A 19,706-nucleotide genomic window follows, 5' to 3' on the forward strand; every position below is an offset into this window, starting at 1 on the left:
CGATTCTTTCGATAATTTCTTCGTCGCTTACGTATATAACGAAGAATCGTGAATCGCGAAATGTATACATGTATATTACATGTATAGTTGAGAATATTTCTGTTTTTGTATTGGTCGCCGATACTATTCGGATAGTCGTACGTTGAAATAAGAGGTGTTGGGATATTCGAACGTTCGAATAAAAGATGTTGGCAAAAATGAGATCCTAGCGAACTTTTGTTTGAGACTTGCCGGGTAGTGAAAGACGTTGATATTGGGTCAGACGGTGACCGGATGATCGGATGATGTAAACGGATATTCAAATACCGAAGTTGCTTAAATTCTATTTCTTTACTCGTATTCGTAAAAGATATAGAAAAAGGTTCGATAGATTGGAAATGACAGGCATAGAACGTAAGAACATATTTTCTAGGGTTTCGTGAAAATCTTTGCGAATGTTGAGCTTCGTTGAGCTTCGTGTCTGAACTGACACAATGACACTGTACTTCCGTGTTCCGTGTATGGCTTCTCTCTGGCATGCGTCTGCGTTATTTTTGTTCTAAACGTGTATCGGACTCGCGTGACGATTGTAACGGCGGAATTCGCTTCTATCCTATATAGTTGCTGTTCGAGACGCATCGTTTATTAGATCCTCTTGAGAGTTGTCGCAATTTTAAATCGCTCGCTTTCTATCGACGTATCCTCTGATATATCTGCTAGAAATCGATATTTTCTGCTTGTTAACAAGCGTCGTTACGACCGAATGCAAACCTGAATATCTATCGATCGATTTACGACGCTTACATTCTATCGGTGTTTTCATTTCGCTCTAGAACTCTGAAAATCCGAATCGATTGAAAAATCGAACGATATAACGTTCGACCGTCCTACTTTTGGAAAATACTAGTTACTTTAATAATAGTACGTTACATAGTTTTTGTTGTTTTAAACGTTTGTTGTTTACGATTCTTCCGTTAAATGATTACGACCAAGCTATGCGACAGGCTTTCGTTTCAATGAAATATCGATATTATCTTTCTCGTCTGTTTTCGTACGAACGAAAACGTTGGCGCGTATTCGATTTAATTAAATTACTTTGTGCCGCATATCGTAATAATCGCGTAACTTTGTCTGCTACTTTAATATCTGTACGCTTCTACCGTCGCATTTTAATCGTTAAAAGTTACTTGTGTAATTCGTAATCGTACGATCACGCCATATTGCTTTATAACGATCTATTCGCTTTATTCTTTCCGAGGGAAATTTTCACTCGGATAACTAACGTTTCTCGAAAACATCGCGATTAAAGTGAAAATTAAAGAAGAATTTCTGCCATGTTGCGCGTGCGTGCAATAACGTTTCCTCGTTCTAAACTAATTTCATTTTTGGTCGTACGTTGTAACTTAATCGTTCGGTTAATATGCCGGTTTTGTGAAATTGCCGCTACGATGGCTCCTTCGTTTACGACTGTTTCGAGATAGCTTGTAAATTAAAAAATTGTTTAGCCAGGATACAGAATATCGTTAATTGTCTTCAAAAGCTAAATATATATTTACGATATAAGTGAACGTATCTGGTATTTTACGAATCTTATTCGTAGATAACGTTAAGATAATAGTACACCGTTTAGATACAAGTAGGGAAGATCAGGCGGCTGAAAATGTAGAAGAACGATGAGAAATTGTAGACTGCGCTTTTTCCAAAGAACCTCCTTATCTTCGTTTCCGTCTCGTTTTATCGTCGTTAACTTGGCTCGAATCAACGAAAAGTCTCGGCCGGCTTCGCCATTTCATTCGCTAGCGTTATTTCAACGTCGAAGGCCATTTTTCTCCGCGCCCGAACTCTATTCACGCTGGAAAAAAGAAGAGAAAGAGAAAAAGAAGAAACACGCGACGAGTTTAGCGAGCAGCGTGCAATAATCTCACCGTTTCTCGTAAACCGCGACTTCGTTCCTGGCAATTTGTTTCGCGATCGGTTATTGGCGGTCGTTTTAGCGATAGTCGATCGCGATAATCGAGCGGAACGAGCGTTGGTCCGCCATCCGGCGGAGATCTTTCGATTTCTCCTCGTTGAAGCTCTCGGAACGCGGCCATAAATCGTTGGAAGAAGCTTTAAGCCCCGATACACGACGGAGACATCGACAAACTGGCAATTAACCGACGATTTATCGAGCCTGGCCTTGCCGCGCCTCCTTTCAACCGTTTTGCTCCTTTCCTAGGATCTCGAGCGCGTTTAACTTTGAAATCGGCGGAGGTTTCCGCGTTTCCAACCAAATGCGCTTCATTACGGATGGGAAACTGACTTTGCCCCTCGTTTTCTTCGAAATTGGTCGAGCAACTGCGAACAATCCCATTCCCATTCCCTTATCTTTCGGATCACCGCTCTAATTTCCCTCGCCAGACATCTCGAGCGAATTGAAACGCATTCTGTCGCATTCGAGCTAATTTCAGGCTGATTGTATCGACGTTTAATCTTGCCCCGCTTTCCTATATATCGCGCGTTATGCATCGGTCGATTCGTTTCGAGCGTGAAAACAAATACGATACGAATACAAATTATTTTACAAAGAAGCTGTTTCTATCGAAAGAATGGACGATGATCTTAAATATAGATCGTTGTAACGGGTCAACATCAACGCGTATACATGCGTGTTTATCGTTGAGACGAGTCTGTCGTTCGAAAACGTTCCCTTTTCTCTTTCGATTTGACGAAATTACATCGCTCTCCGGCTGTTTTATACCTGACGATATTTACGAGAAGAAAAAGACGGGAAAAAGAGAGACATTGCCGATTCGTAGCTGAATATACTACATTTTCTGCAAAACGTCTTTGCTGCTTCTCCGGGATCGTTCGTGTCCTCTTACATTGTCTACGTAGTTTCCTTAACGCGAACGTAGCGTTCCCCATATGGAAGCAAGATTTGCAATGGAAACAACCGTAAAGCGAATGGATAAAGGGACATTCTTCCGTTCAAGAATTCACCTTCTACTCGTTTCCGTTTAGATGTACCGCCCTGGCAATATTTTCTTCCACTTGTCGAGTGTTTCGCTCGCGCGGACATGCTACTTTTCTACTCACTGTCATAAATGCCATTTCTTCATTTATATTCGTGGAAATATGAGATTGCACGAGCGTAACGGTTAACTGTAACAGTCGCCACGTGGTTACGAAATCCTGGATGATACGCGCGAAAGAAGCGACAGACCTTGACGAGCGTTTCTCTCGTTCTGGCGAACGGACCTTGAACTGGAACAGGGTGAAACGGGCGATTATCCGTTCTGTCAACCACCAGCGCGAGGATCGAGCAGGCTGACGGAAGCACGAAAACCGAAGCTATCGAAAAATCTCGTGTAAATACAGCTACTCTGGCGCGCGTTATTAGCTACTCGGAGCAAGTAGACCGACAGAGGGGAATAGAAGTAGAATGGAACTAGCATGGAACACGAGATCGTGATAAAATTCGAAGCCGAGAGTTATCAAATTACGTATCGTCTCCGGTTGGGCTTCGATCCTCGTTCCCTGTCTCTCTTTGCAGAAGTTTGTTTCCTTCTGCTGGAAACTGGTAACAGAACATGAAATTTTTCATGTAGCACGATGGTTTTACAAAGTGGTAACTTTGCTCAAAGTTTTTTTTTTTTTTTTTTTTTATAGTACAACTCCTTTCACACGAACTTGGGAGACGAGCGGTTTATTTATGCACAGAGTTTAATAGCCAAAGTTTGTCGGTATATTCCGTCGGGCGAACCAAGTATACTCGAGCAAAAAACGTTCCACAAATATGCGCAGACTGGCAAACGTATGCGTACACCTTTTATAGAAATATGCGATATTTAATATACAATGATCGAACAATAAGTTCGTTACGTAGAAAACATCCTAAAACTTCCTTAAAAATTACGTTACGAGACTCGCCGATTCTGAGACACGATCGCATACGTATGTATTTCGTACGTGGCATTTCCGATGTTTCTTAATTTTTTAATTTTTTAAATCTTTCTTAATTTTTCTTAATTTTTGTTATCTATCGTATTACGATCTAAAGCGAAGAAATTTAGATTCGACGAACAGCGTTAGTTGGTTTGTTAGTTGGGTTTCTTTAATAAAAAATAAATAACAGTAATAGCGCAGCAACGCTTTGGCGATATTTCGCTGCGACCACATTTTAACGCATATACCGACGCTATAATTTAACGTTTCAACTTGCGAATATACGTGCTAGGGTTTACTAGCTAGCTATACTATTTGAAATCTTATAAAATTATAAAGTTAGCCTGTACATCGATATCGTAAAACGGTTCGTTTTGATAATCTTTTAATCCTAATGCGATTCTTACAACACTCGGTCGACCGCACGAGCATTATCACGAGTTTCGGCAATGGTCGATAAAATTTCACGGGAAATTAATCCCTTTGGAAGAGCGACCGCTCCTTCGATGTGCCGTGTGTGAACGCTGCAAAATCAATAACATCCGCGATGTGGGCTGATTTGCTGTCGCCACATGTGTACAGAATAATCCCAGAAAAAATGTTAAATACGATTACGATTCTATTTCAGTCGGTAGAATTTCAGTCGTTTCGTGCCAAAGATTATTTCAACGAAACGCAATTTCAAACCTTCAAATACCCAGACCTTTGTAACGTTTTTCCTCTTTTTACATTCGAGTTGCGATCGATCGTTTAAGGTATCGATCAGACTGAACTAGTTTTAACCTATCTCTAGCCTTATATTTCTATTTCGTTGCTGCTAATGTTTGGTGCCGTACGTGTCGACGAAAAAATTATAGAACCTTCGTCTCAATGGCAAAACTTGACGAGTTACGAGTTAATACTCGTATTTATTAATAACGATTCCTCCAACTTACTATATCATATATCGTTTATACTTGTCTCGTGTTCCTCGCCAGATATCCAGACACGATAAGACTCGAACAACGATCTAGTTGTTTCAAGGAACACGAGTTTTGTTCGTTAACCGATCAAATTCTCCAATCGAGTCACGAGTCCGATGTTTTATGTTCGACGGCCGGAAACTTCGCGAGCAACGGCATGACCGAGAGAACGAAACTTGTTAAAATCGGCCACGTCGTTACCATTCTGTTTTCCTTGGCGAAATACCAACGAGACTGCCGAGAGAAATCTGCGAGAAACTGGTTCGAGAAAACGCAGAGAAGGCAGAAAAAGCGATCTCCTCTTCCATTTAATTTCTCCGTTTCCCTAATTCGTTCGCTTTGTTTCGCTTTTATTTTCGCGTCCCTTCGAAACGATTTCTCTTCGTTTCTCTCCACGGAATGAAACTGTCTGTTCGATCCGAAGCGAGTCTAACCGCAACCTAACCGCAACCTAACCCCTATAAAAAGATCCGTAAGGTTTGAGGTTTCGTTTAATGGCGTGTCAGCCAACGATTCCGTTCTCCTTGCTTCCGTCGCAGCTTGTCCGCCGGACTATTATACATACACGGTCATTACGGAAGGCAAGATCCGATCTCGATTTCCGTAAGACGATAGATTATTAGGCGTTGATTAATTGGAGATAAACGCGTTCGTCCTCGAAGGAATTAGTCTGCCGCGCGAATTTGATAGCTTCGGATAATTAGCAGCTACTTCGATCAATCGGATCGTGTCGACGTTTTGTCCGTCTCCTCTTATCGTTTTCTCGCGAGACTCGATCGCCGATTCGATTGTTTCATCGGCTTAGCTTACAGGAAACGAGCGACCTCGTTTCTCTCGCGCTACCACAACCAGGTCATAGACGAATCATTCCGATATTCCTTGCCCACCGCGACCATAAACCAGGCTCGAACTAAATTTTTCATTCGTCGTTACAAACGCTATGTATTTACGTTCGCTACACTTTTTCGCGATTGCTGTCTCGAATCGATCAAGCTGAACTGCCGAACGAATCACGTTATTAAAGGATATTAAAAAAGTCAGACAGTTGGAAAGGCACGAGGAAAGTAGGTCAGTGGCTGGGCGTGTTGAGAAAAAAGAAAAAAAAAAAAAATGAATACCGAATAATACATAATACTGGAATTTTGAAGTTTGAAATTTTACTTCTCTTTGTCAAACGTTGCTTCGTTGTAGTTACTTCGAGCGTACGTGCCGTCTAACTTGAGGTATAACTTTGTAGTACCGAATGTTACTCGATATTTTTATATGAATAAAACTCCGCTCGCACTGTATAGTACTACATCGAACGACAGGTAGCGTGGAAATGTGCTCGATTCGATGTAAATAACGGAATGGAACTTGTACGATTCTTTCATAGAGGATGACCACCTACGCAAGTAGGACGGGCAGTTATCGACCAAAACCCCAAGTTAACCCCAACCTACAGGACGATTTTCTCTGTAAAAAAAAGAACCTTTTACGCGCATTGTATGTAATTAATTATTTTATTATATTTTGATAGAATCGTTTCTTTCGACCAGGGTACTATGCTCTCGCACCGTGTGTAGTTACACGGTTTTAAATCGGTATCTATGGGCCTTGATCAAAAGCTCCATTAGCTTTCGCTGGCCAGTTTTATCAGCAAGTTTGATGTCGTGTTCCCCCGCCGTGAACCGTGAACTTACTTCCTTTGCCGTCACGAACCTTTCCCTTCGATACAACGTTCTCTACGATTTCGTAGTTTAAACGATCCTTTTTTTTTTTTTATTTATATTCCCGCTGTTTCGTCTTCGTATATTTGCTGACAAAATCGTACAATATATATGTATACATAGTTGTAGAATTTATCTCTGTATATGTTAGTTTCTATTCTATTTTATAAGGAAAGATATTTAAAGTGCCATTTAGCGGATATTTCACGGCCTGATAGAACTAAGATAGCAGCGGAAAGCTTTTTGCATCGACTCTCTTTTCTCACCTATCTTTTTGTTTGCACTCTATCGTAAAACGTTTCTCTGCCAATTACATTTACATCGATTCTCGTGAAAGTGTCCGGTTAATCAGCAAGAAAGCTGTAAAGGAGATTGGGACGGTAAAAGTGCTTGCTCGCACGACGTGGACAACGTGTTTGCCAACGAGACGCTACGACGTAAGCAGGATCGGAGTTTCCCCTTTCGGGCAGGATTCGGCAGAACGTTTTTCCATTTTCATATAAATTTCTGCACGGATATACCGATAACCGAAATCTTTATCGGGAAAGTAGGGAAATACCAGAACTGTGAACTCTGTTGGATTTAATTTCGAGTTTCGACGCAGATCCAAGACTTATAACGCATCGCGATTTAAGTATTCCGTGTATGCGTAAATACGTCTGTGAAAGCGGAGAAGATAAATATGATGGAAGATAATTTTTGAAGCAAGAGATTGAAGAAAACGAGGAGAAGGTAGGTGGAACAAGAGGCTGATATCCGATTGACAAGCAGCAGGACGAAGAAAATAACGCGTAGATGATTCTAGACAAACGTTCAACTCGACTAATTAAATTTAACGATAAAACGATAAATGAACGTTCGTGATTCACGAAGGAGCGCTTAAATCGGTGACAGAACGAAAATTCAATTTCCTCGATGACCAACGTTATTTCCTTGATAATATGCTGGGAATAATGGTGAGAATACGTCGTCTCTGGCCGGCGTTTGTGATCTATTCCGTCCGTTCGAGCTATAAAAAGTAGGAAAGAGAAGGGAAATTTCATAAATTATCGCGATGCGAGTGGCAGCGGAGAAGGCCGTCGGTGAAAAGTTTCCCATCGATCTCAGGTGGAAGGGGAGAGAAAAGTAAGTAATCGGTTTGCGAGGAAAGTTCTCGCCGATATCTATTAAAAAACGGAACGCAAGGTAGTCGTTCGTCCTATTTCGATTCGCTTGGAACGAGCAACGTTGAAAAAAAGTTGTCCACCGTCTAGACCCGCCACCTTCTGGTCTATCATACCTTCTTTCTTTTTTCTCATAATGTATCTTCGTTTTTTACATTCCGCACGATAACGTAACAACTTACAAAGCTCGTACGTATACCTAATTTCGCGTATTCGAATTATCAAGAGACTGGAAACGTAACGCGCAAAAAAAACGTCTGTTCCTTTCTCGAAATTTCTCGAATTACTCGCGATATTTTTCACGCTTTTTTCGTTGATGTCGATTCTTTCAACGTGCTTTCGTTGAAACTTTTTCGACAATTTACTGGAACGAAACGCTCTGATGCGGCGCGTAGATATCTAGTGGCGAGGATAACACGCGATAATCACGACGTCTTATTTATTTAGTCGCGACGATTCAATTTCCCTTCGGATCGACGAAAATCCGCTGGTTCGCGCTGCAAAGTCAAACTTTGCCTGCCTTGCTACGCCAAAGGGAAATTTGTAGCGCGTCAGCTATACGAGGGAACAGATCTGGAAAATTGCTCTTTCCCTCGACAGCAAGGGGAAACGCGCCACGAGAATTCGAATTAGCGCCACGGCTCCCCGTTGTTTTCCCTCTAGTTTTACACGCATATCCAACGTTTTCAACGAACGATGAAAATCTCGTCTCGTCGTCGTCGTATAATCTCGTTGCACCGTCTGCGAAGAAAGTGCTTTGTGCTACTTGGATCGGCAACTCCATTCGAGTGGCAGATGTTTAAAAGCGTGGAAAATCGTGGAAAATCAAGGAATATCGTAACTACAGAAGCATCTTTCTGCGACCACCGTGTCTTTCCCCTGCATATATCCTATATCTATAGATGGATATACGAAACGCTCGCTTAGTCGCATAATTAAATCTCTTAATTTGTTCGTGACCACCGATTCCGTAACACCGATTTCATTTATCGTTTCGTTTCTCTCTTTAAACGTAAATTGTACAGATTATAGCCGTACACCTTGACTTTATATGGATCGATCATCTGCTCTTGACGGGAATGGTTAAATAAACAATTTCGGAGAATAGTTTTATATATCGGCATATCGTAACAAATAAATAAATGAGTGACGTTATCGCGCTCCGACCTTTTAATTGGAACGTATCTCGTTAGAAATAAGCACCCACACCCAGACACTTTTAACGCTTTTCAACGATGTTGTATCAAACTGTACTTTGTACAGGAGTCGACCGCTTCTCTCGATGCGATTTTTTCCTCGTGTCGGACGATTCGTCCGTCGATTAGTCCGCCGTAGGAACGATTCCAACTACAGCGACGGTACTCGCGATTCAACGAAATATTATACATGGCTGGCATTCGCGAGTATTCCGATTACTTTCGTTCCAGCCTTTTCTACCCAGGGATTTTCAAGGATTTACCCCGAGTCACGTTCTTGTCTCGTCGCTTTGGATCTCTTCATCGTGGTCTCGCGATTTTCATTGCCGTCGTGTTTTCGCGAAAACGGAAAGGTTTACGCGTTCGCTGCCACCAGGTGATCCACGTTACTAAATCTCGTAGAACGACGACATGGCTGAGAAAAAGTTCCTTCGCTTCCAAATCCTGCATCTTGTTTCCATTTTAAAACAGGGTCGAATAAAATTCAACTTTGCGTTAAATTCGGTTCGTATTAAAATGAATTCGTTGCTAATCTTTACTTTATCGAATACTATATTCAAATAACGATTCGAAGGACGTTGTTTTTAACTGTAAACTGAATAATCGTGTTTCTACGGAATCGTCGAATTTAAACGTTCCACGTTTAATCGGTCGAGCAAATCGTCTACGTACGGACGAAATGATATTAATAAACATGGTGTAGTGGAAACGTGATTCGCTTAATAACGTTCCCAGTGGAGTAATTACTTTGCTGGCTAACGGTGTACTGTTTGAAGTGACAGCGTTACAGCGAATGGAATGTAATAACCGTGTGATACCGAATCTATGGGTGCATACGCAAAATAGGCCGATTAATCCGTTAATAAATGCAACTAGATTACACCGTTGCACGCAGGATCCGATTAAAAAGTGCAATTTTACACCAAGTGCAAATTGTTCGATCTTTCCCGCGAACGTAAATTAAAAAAGAAAAAAAAAAGAAACACGGGAAGCAGAAGAATCGTGAGGAGAAGGAAGGAATCATTCTTCGAAGAGAGTTTGAGGAGAAGCGTAACCGAACTAGTGTGTCGCGAGTATCGCGGGAGACGTCGCGGTTCCATAGAAGCGGACATAGGCTCTCTCGCTAAAACTATAAATCCAAGATTTTCGTTAAGCCCGAAGGAGACGCGTCGAGGCTACTCGAAAGCATTCCGAAATACGAAACACCGGGGAGCAAATGTGTCCGTAAATTATGGATAGGATCTTGGATAGGAGCTCGAGAAACGAAAGAAAGCGTCAGAAGCGGCTTGCTCCTCGACTTCAGTCGCGATAAGTGCTTTTCCATTGTGTCGCATCGATCGCCCATCTCACACGGACGTATATTTTTCTTATTTTTGCTTCGCGAACGTTCCACGACTCGTTACAATTGCTTGTCCCGTTTTATATTTATCCCCCTAATTTAGATCTCTGGTTTTCGCAAAGTGTCAGCAGCGCATGATTTTTCTTTAACGAGTATGTTGGAAATATAGAATGACACTTTTCATCGAAATCGTCTCGTTTGAGAATAGTTGAGAGAATAGTTTCTACCGATTCCTCCTAACGAGCGCAATTTTCTTTTCTCTCTCTCTCTCTCTTTATCTTTTTTAATCGAATTTATCGAATGTCTTCGTTTTGTTAGGAAAAATCGGCGCATCAGCCTATCCTTGATTTAGATTTGAAGGGGAAAACACGCGGAATCAACTCACGCGGAGCGTAAAGATCTCATTAATAATAGCCCAACGACGACGTGAAAAAAGAACTTGCGGAAAACGTTTCGCTTCGTCGCAATTCTCCCTTCGTTCCTGCTTTTGTCAACGATAAAAGTTTCATGGAAGGGAGTAGGACGTAGCCAACGACGGCCTGCTGTTTTCCACAAACGTGCCGCATCCCCGTTTACGAACTGCAGGCGAACGGATCGACCGACACCGCCAATACACGGATAAACATGTGCACAGAAACACTTCCGATCGCTTTGAGTACGTAGACGACTCCATCCAGACTCGCTTAACTTCGAAACTCGAAAGCGAATCTTGCGAGTGTTTCGACTAATAACGATACCTAATGGTTTATTCTTCTATCTGCCGGCCATCAAAAGAAACTACTCGAAAGAAATTACTCGTCCGAAAGGACTCGAATTATCAGAACCTTGAAATCGTTTGGAAATTGAGACTCGAAGAGAGAGAGAGAGAGAGAGAGAGAGAGAGAACAAATGGGAAATAATAGATTCAAGAGCAACCGTTTCCACCGGCGTTTATTATTCAACGACGACACGGCTCGATAAATTTTACGCTGACCCAAAAAGGCCACGGGACAACGCGCTCGAACCTCGAACGGAATTTAAAGAGCGCTTCTCTTCGAGTCAAGCCACTTAGCCGTAGACTTTAGCATCGATACCGTGCCGATCTTCCTTCTCTCTCTCTCTCTCTCTATATATATATATATATATATATATACATATATACATATATACATACACATATATGTATATATAGATAAGGTCACGAAGAGGCTTGCAGCCGAGAGAGAATACCGTCGAGAGGCTTCGTGAAATTTCGGACGGCGTTTCAACGAAACTCGTGGATCTTGGAAAATCTGAGATGTAGATCACTTTTATTAGGGTAGAAGGATAAGAGGAATGGCTTTTCTAAGGGACGAGTTTCTAAAGAGATTATGATTTAGGAGTGGATGAGCGGTTTTGGGTATTACAGGGCAAGCAAGGAGATCGTGGTGTTCGTAGAGGGTGGAAAAGATAAAGTTTCAAATTTTCAGTGAAAACGTTTCATGTACATCGGCTACGAAAAGAGTATTTTTACATCGCTGCATTTATTATCGCGCAATAAGTATATACTTACGATGTTGGATACATCGTTTGATTCGAAGCGTTTCCAAGTTGAAGATGATTCGGGGTATTTCTGTTGACGATTCAATGATGGTTCGTCGCTGAGGAAGCGAGACCATACAAACCGGAGAGGTAGATGCTTTATTTGGGAATTTTTAGAAATTGAGAGCAAAGATCGGGTGCCGTTTGAGCGGGGATGGACATTTTTCAAAGTTGCAGGATGCGTAGCACGTTGTTTCGGTGGATTGTGAACATTTTTAGAAACTAGGGCGCCACGGTATTTGTAGCAGATTGAGAATTTTTAGGAATTGGAAATACAGATGGACGTGATATTTTTACAGGTTGTCGTAAACTCGAAGAAAATCGAAATACGATATCGTTGCTATAAAAGATTAATGATTTTTTGGACGCAGAAAGATCTACATTTCGTAACTTTGTTTATAGCTTTTTATTAGTGCAATCTCTGTACAATCTCGACTGGTCTTTCGATAGAATTTAACCATTTATTATGTACGCGTTGAACAGCAATTCACGGTATCCATGTTATTTAAATATTCGCGAGAGTACGTTTCATTGAAACAAACGTCTTCAAATTGTAGAGCTACTAGCCGTGTCACCGCGTAAGTTTTTTTTTTTTTTTTTTTTTTTTTTTTTTTTTTTTTTTTTTTTATCTAAAACTTGTTTAAATATTTCTGCCAACACCGCTGTTAAAATAACGAATATGTTGTAGAAACGTATAACTCGGCCGTGGTTAGCAAAGTTGTTAAAAATAACGATTCGATTTATCGTCCAACTATACAATTTTCCATTCGCTTCGTACAGAATGGGGGAATTTACAGAGTATGAACGCGATGTTAATTGATCGAATTAATTCGTTAAATCGTTTTTATATCTAATGATATTCGCAATAAACTTCTTAATTTGTTAAACTTGGCAATATTCGTAATAATTTCTGATAATTGTCTGAAACATCTAATAATATTAGTAATAATCGTTAATTCCTTAAAATAAAGTAAAGTAAGTAGGAGAACGTCGAAACAAAATTACATATATCCAACGATGCTTGTAACAATCGTTTAGAAAATATCCAAGATAGAAGATTTCAGAAAGGGAAGAAGAAACGGATTGCTTCTCTCGACAAAGTTCAGCGCCTCCTCCGCTGGCGAATCGTTGCTTTCCAGACTAGCCAGACGAACGACCCCCCACTCATAGATCGAATCGAGTTCCATGCGAAATAAATTCGATACACATGCTCGAGCTCGTCATTACGACGCACGACTTTCGTCGTCGCATGGAGAATGCCCATGAATCGATGACGCGTGACCCTTTAAAAATTTCATCGCCGGCAATTTCGTAGCCACGACGTTAAACAGCACTTTGGCTCGACTCGCCGGCATCGAAGCTCGAGAACCGCTGAGACGCTGAATTTTCGAGAGCGTTTCGAAAATCGAAAACCTGCGAAGAATACGTTCAATAGTTATTATTATTATTATCTATATGCGCGTTCAAGCATTTACCTCGACTTCTATTTGTATTTGTTTCTGTATTTTCTTGCTACTATTCAGATGGCGATTTTTTTACCTATTCATAGGAAATTGATTTCCAGAAGCTTCTAGCGAGCTTTTGCTATTTGAATTCTATTCTGAAAAATATGATCGGGGAGATCGATTTGTGATAGGAAGCTGAAAGTAGAAGCTCGATTTTTGAAACACCGATTGACGAAAAGTAGAACGATTATAAGATGAGAGCCCTTTCTGCAATTCGAAATCGATAAAACGAGTCATAAACTTTTAAAATGTCTCGGATGTTTTCCCGTTGAATCGTTGGTTGTCGATGAAACGATAGTTGATCGCACAGATATCGTTAAATATACGTATATAGTAGGTTGGAAAAGAGCCGATGGCAGCACACGGCACGGCAGTTTTATATCAATTTTTGTACACTATGTGAAAAAAACAGTCGTCTTCGATAACGTTGATCGATTACCACGGTCGTAGAATCGTAGAACAGAAAGCGTAATGCAGTTACATTAACCCATTCTGGCTGTGAACAAGCTTGGAAATATAGAAAAAATTCGCACTCTTCGTTGCGCTCTATCTTTCCTATGCGATATTTCTCTACGACGTCGGATTATCCGAGTGGTTGTCGAAAAACAAAAACTTTATTCTAAAGCCGATATAACTTAACCGTCAAAATACGAGTACAATTCTAAAATCGTCTTTTTATCCCTCGATCGATATACGTATATTCAATTGTTAACAACGTAACGTATACACGCCACGAACCTATATTCGTGGTACAAACGAAGCGAGGATGATTCTGTGATTCGAGATGAGACGAAAATCAAGGATACTTTATTTTCGAGAAAAGCGAGTCTGAAAACTGAAAACTGAAAACTGAAAACGATATACGTATATTTGAGTAATTCTCGATTAGATAGGGGTGGACAGATGACAAGAGTCTGACTTTCGAGAAAGTTGAGTTTAAAAATTAGTCGAAGATCGGAGTATCGGATCCTGTTTCGTATCGTCGCGTGTAGAAGCTCGACGAAGAATGTTTTCATCCGATCGATAATCGAGCAAATACAGGTATGCTCGATTTTCTCGTTTCGTCGAAGAAAAGTTGACGAGTTCGGAGAACGTGTTTAACATTGCCATAGAACGTAAGAAGCGGACCAAAAGGCATCTGCCTTCGGCTGCTGGAATTCCAGGATCGATTCATAAACCCTCGTCCCTGCTCGTCCATGACGTCCTAACCTTTCCATTTGCAAGCTCCGACTCCTCCGTCTCGTCTTTGACGCGATGGTAGTGGTGGTTTCGTTGCTAGAACGATTACGCTGAACAACGCTGAACGACGTAAATCTCTGAAAGAATGCTTGATAGAAACGTGAAAGCGTAAAGATATCCCCGATTATACGATAATTATTCGCCATGAGAAACGAAGGATCGTATCTCGTATTTTTGTCGTAATGATAAATTATTTCCTTTAGAATCTGTATTTTATTCGTTAAATTTTTCAGAATGTCGGCATTTACAGCCTCGTTAGCGTTAATTTACCTCGTAAACCACCGTAAGCTCGTACGGTCGTACGTAAGCTTTTGGAAGCACGTCGAATTCGTTGAATCAACTTTTGCCCGCCATTTGTCTGCGATAAAGGAAACGCGGTGCTGGCAACATGTGCGTTCGTTTAAGCAACAAAATTTAAGAGATACTTTTCCTCTCTTTATTTCTCTTTCTTTTTCCTCTTCCTTTCTGGTAAGTTACTCTACTTGGACGAAGCGACGGTGCCGACCGAACGCAGAGAACGTTCATTATTTGCTTGTTTCGTATCTCGATGGGTGAAATCGTTCTGCGTCGCGAGTAGGCAGAGGAACAGCGATCCTGATTCGAAATAATTTTTACTCTGTCTTTTATACGTGGATCGCTTAATTTTATTTTTCCAAGCAAACGTTATACTCCTATTTCTTTTTTAATTCAAGTTTCATCTCGTATTTGAGGCAACGTATCGTATTTATGAATTCCTTTTTCCCTATGTACTCTATATATGTGTTGTACATAAATGACTATAAAATATATTTTCTTTAAAAGAGAGAGAGAGAGAGATTGCTTTGAAATTTTGCCGATATAACAAGGACCGTTCGAACGCGTTCGTTAACCACTAGCTGCGTAGACTTTCGTGTCTCGGTGTACATAGCAGCACGTACACATATCGGAGAAGCGACGCGACGTTAATTCCGAATCAAGCAACTCTTGCAAGATGCATAAATGTTCTCGGCTGGAGATAACTGGTACATTCGCGTCGACGTATCCAATTTCCGACGACTGCCGATCGACGGGAAAAAGAGAGAAGCCACCGCGTTCCGATATTTCCGATGCCACCGACGCGGAAAGTGTCGTCGAGCGTCAGGAAACGATCGTCTCGGCCGAACAGTTTTGCGGAGAAACAACCTGCTTCGCCCATTACCGAGAAAAATCAAATCGGAAAATTTGATCGCTGCAACTACTGATACCATATCTGTAAGGAGCGCGGAAGCAATTGTTCGTAGAATGCAAAATATTTCTCGTTTCGTAAATTTGATGTACCTTGCCAAGAGATATTTGAATCGGTTGCTACGACGAGAATACGATGAAACGACGAAAGAACCGATCAAATACGCGTTTCAGCGGTAGAACAAGTCCTTTGTTAGTCGACTTTGTTAGCGCGACTATCCTCGAAATTGACATATTGTGCACGGTCGAAGCCGGCTTGCAAGCAGGATGAGCCGTTTCAATCTAGAAATGGATTTATCTCGTAATGTAATGGCGACCGAAGAGAACTGAAAATACGTGAGATTCGAAAGAGATCGAGAGCACGTTGGAATATCGATTAGAAAGTGGAGAACGACGAATGGAGAAGTCGACGGTGTTTCGCATCGTATACCTGCGATGAAAAATTTCATCCAATTATGAGTTTCACGAATTTTATGAAAGTGGAACACGCGTAAAGCTTAAAGTTTACTTTGAAAACTAAAGATTATTAGTTATTATTATAACTAAAGTATTCGTCTAGTTTTTCGTTAAATTCGAAAAATTCACAACGTAATTGCTAGGCAGAGGCCGAACAAATTTCAAATTCAAAGATATTAAACGGTGAGGTAAAGTTGCAAATAACGGCGAAGCGTATAACGAGATAAGATGAAAGACGAGAGGAAAGAAGGATGAAAGTTGGAAAATTACGATCGAGTTGTTCCATCGAATGTTTCGATTTAGCGGAAATTCGTCGAATATCTTTTCCACGATCGAAATCTTCGCGGTCTATACGTATGTAGTTGAGAGCGGCGTTTGCTTGGCCAATTATTGCACATCGCTGTCTGGCAAAGTCGAAAGAAGATGCCATAACCGGCGGAATATTTCGAATAGAAAGAGAGTATTAAATGACGAGAAGAATGAAAATTTCTGGCGATACGAATTTCGTTTCAACGTTATCTTCCTCGAACGATATTCTATGGGTAATGTTACTCGTAGCCACTGTAAACTATAATTTTGCGTGGTTGTTTGCCTTAGCGCGTTAAACGAACGAGAAAGAAAATACTTACCGATAGAGCATTCGCTCTTGACGATCAGCCTCCCGGTAAATCTTGTAATACATGGCGATCATTACGATTCCAGGCAGCCAGAAACTGACACTCGAGCTGATCACGGCATAGAGTTTGTTCACTTGGAACACGCACACCTCCGGAAAATTCCTTCTGAACTCGAGATGCTTCTCGGTGGTGTACCAGCCGGCGAAGATGGGCAGGAAGCTCATCACCGTCGGCGAACACCAAACCACGCTCAGCATGGTGCTCAGTCGAAGATTCGTCATGATCAATGGATAATCCAACGGTTGCACGATCGCGTAATATCGATCCACGCTGATGCAGCACAGATGAAGAATGGAAACGGTGCTGAAGAACACGTCCAGCGAGTTCCACACGTCGCACATGAAATAGCCGAACAGCCATCTTCCGGACAGCTCGACCGACGCGTTGAACGTCATGGCGAAAATGGCCACCAACATGTCAGCCAAAGCCAACGAGACCACGAAGTAATTGGTAATTACGCGAAGCTTCCTGTGCCTCATTACGGACACGATCACCAATAGATTGCCGAACAGAGCGCACAAAATGATGAAACCCATTACCATGGCTTTTACCGTTAGAAGAATCGCGTGTTCCAATTCGTGGCCATTTTGCTGTTGGTAGGGATTCGCAGAACGATTCGATGGACCAGTATCGACCAACACGTTCGACAGACTCGACAGATCGGTGCTGTTGTTCGAATCGTCTTCCATCGTCTCGTTTAGTTCCATCTTTCTCGCAGCAGCTGTTCCCTTTTGCTGCGTTTTTCGCCACTTTTTCGCTTCGTCCCGTTACGATTCCGCCGGGCCATCGAAGGAGCACGGAAATCCACTTTGCTTTAGCTGGCTAACGGATGATATCGAATGCAAGTTGCGTTGCACGTTTCACCGTTCGCAGTCAGCCATTTTCCTGAGATAACGCGAGTCGTAAGGACGACAGAGTCGGATTCATCGATGAATGCTGTTGTTTCGAGCAACGGTCGTCTTATACGCGCTCGGGACTGAACCGAGAGACTCTCGAGGCGATTCGTTGGACAAGTTGCAGGCGGCACGTTGCACGGTTGCATTTCCATTCTGCGACTCACGCTGCTCGAGCAAGGACGAGACGAGGCACAGCTCCACGCCATTTTTCCACATCTTCGGAGTCTGAAATTGGAAAAGAGAATTGAACGAAACTTTGTTCCGTCGTTGATACGAATCGGACGTGGCGCATTAAAAGTACAAACTACTTATTTTTATTCGTATTTTTATTCAGTCTATAATGTGCGAGAAGTGTTCAAAGTCTTTGATCTATATCTTTCATCCTATGTATGCTATATTTTTGCGCGCAAGAGTAGGATTTTTGCACGATTCGTAATAATATTAAGTTGAGCCTTTCGCCCAACGGGCGAATAAATATCATCCGTTTTTATAGCTGTAATCGAAAATAGTTATAATTTGTCAACCATAGTAATAATAATAGATGGATGAAACATAATGGGTAAATTCGCGATCGCGCAATGTGAAAAATAACGAAAAATTATCGTACTGGTAAAACGTGCGTATCCGCTGGTTTTACAAAATTCGTACGTGCTTTCTCGTCGTAGAGAAAATTAAATTTCGAACGAAACGGGATTACGAGGGAATTGGCTGGAACGATACTTTGACGAAATACAAATGACGAACGCTGATCGCAAGATGACCACCGATATATGCAGCGTAAAGCAAATATCGTTGGTCGCGATTCGTTGAACGTTTCCTCCAAAATTAAATTATAAAAATTGTTAATTTATTACAGACCGGTAATTGAATTATTCACTCGAATTATTTTCTATTATTAATGGTAGCTATACATATGTAGACGTTATCCGATCTTTCCAGTCGTTTTATTCTTCCGTTGCTGTTTGTTTCCTTGGATCGAAGTAATTGAAAAGATAATTTACTACTTTAATTTAGCGACACGGTTGATTCGCGTCATAAAATACCCTTTTCCCTCCATGCGAATTAAATCCCATTAGGATTTAATTATCGTCAACTATATTTTCCTCAACGTCAGGTTCCACCTTCTCATCGGTAATTGATCGATCGTTCGCTCGGTCGATTAAACTCGTTCATTTTTCACCTTCCCTCTCGATAGCTTATTTCAAATAAAACTACATTAAATCTATCCAACGATATTTCAAAATCACGCGAATCTGCCGTACAATTTCAACGTCACTTTTGGCCGGCGATCGACATCGCTTCGCAGTTTCTGGAAACAAAGCACAACCTGAGAACCACCACCGTTCGCAACGGCGTCCCACTAGTCTGGCCATATAATCGCAGCGGGAAATTTATTCGTAAATTGCATTTCGGCTTTCGATGTTATTAACGAAAGCAATTACAGGCAAAGAATTATTAAATCGTCGTTACGGTTAACGGTACAGATTAACTTGGATTAACTTGATCGACCAACTCGCGGTCTAACTCGTTAAGCGCAACGGTGTAAGTAGCGTTAGTAACGGCACAGTGTAAACAACCTGGAACTATTATAGATCTACTCTGGTCCTCCGCACTTGGCCGAGGGCGCAAAGCTGCGACCCCCTTTTACGTAGAATCACGATTTATCCACGATTTATCCACGATTATGCACGATTATGCACGATTATGCACATCTCTACATATGTATACACGTTAAGCGTGTAGTAACCGATAAATTGATTTATTCGTATTGTTTGTTTGAGAAAATTAAGATACTTTTATATAATTTCCTAACTTTACCGCTGTAAAATTTTTCAACGTACTTTTTAACAAGCACAACGGTTTATACTCCGACGCGATACTTTATTTCATCGTGC

The 19,706-nt window shown here is 41.3% G+C and overlaps 1 protein-coding gene across 3 annotated transcripts in view; it reads right to left on the reverse strand.

Annotated features, from left to right (window-relative positions):
* Positions 1 to 19,706, reverse strand: part of LOC100645563 (octopamine receptor beta-1R) — a 56,602-nt gene that overhangs the window by 34,814 nt on the left and 2,082 nt on the right. For all 3 annotated transcript variants that reach the window (XM_048408014.1, XM_048408013.1, XM_012310827.3), the window contains exon 2: positions 16,868 to 18,036. In XM_048408014.1, the coding sequence (XP_048263971.1) occupies positions 16,868 to 17,622 (755 nt within the window). In that variant the 5' untranslated portion in view covers positions 17,623 to 18,036. The remainder of the gene's footprint in view (positions 1 to 16,867; positions 18,037 to 19,706) is intronic.

Source organism: Bombus terrestris, chromosome 8 (genome assembly GCF_910591885.1).
Source record: "Bombus terrestris chromosome 8, iyBomTerr1.2, whole genome shotgun sequence".
In the NCBI taxonomy this organism is placed as follows: Eukaryota; Metazoa; Arthropoda; class Insecta; order Hymenoptera; family Apidae; genus Bombus; species Bombus terrestris.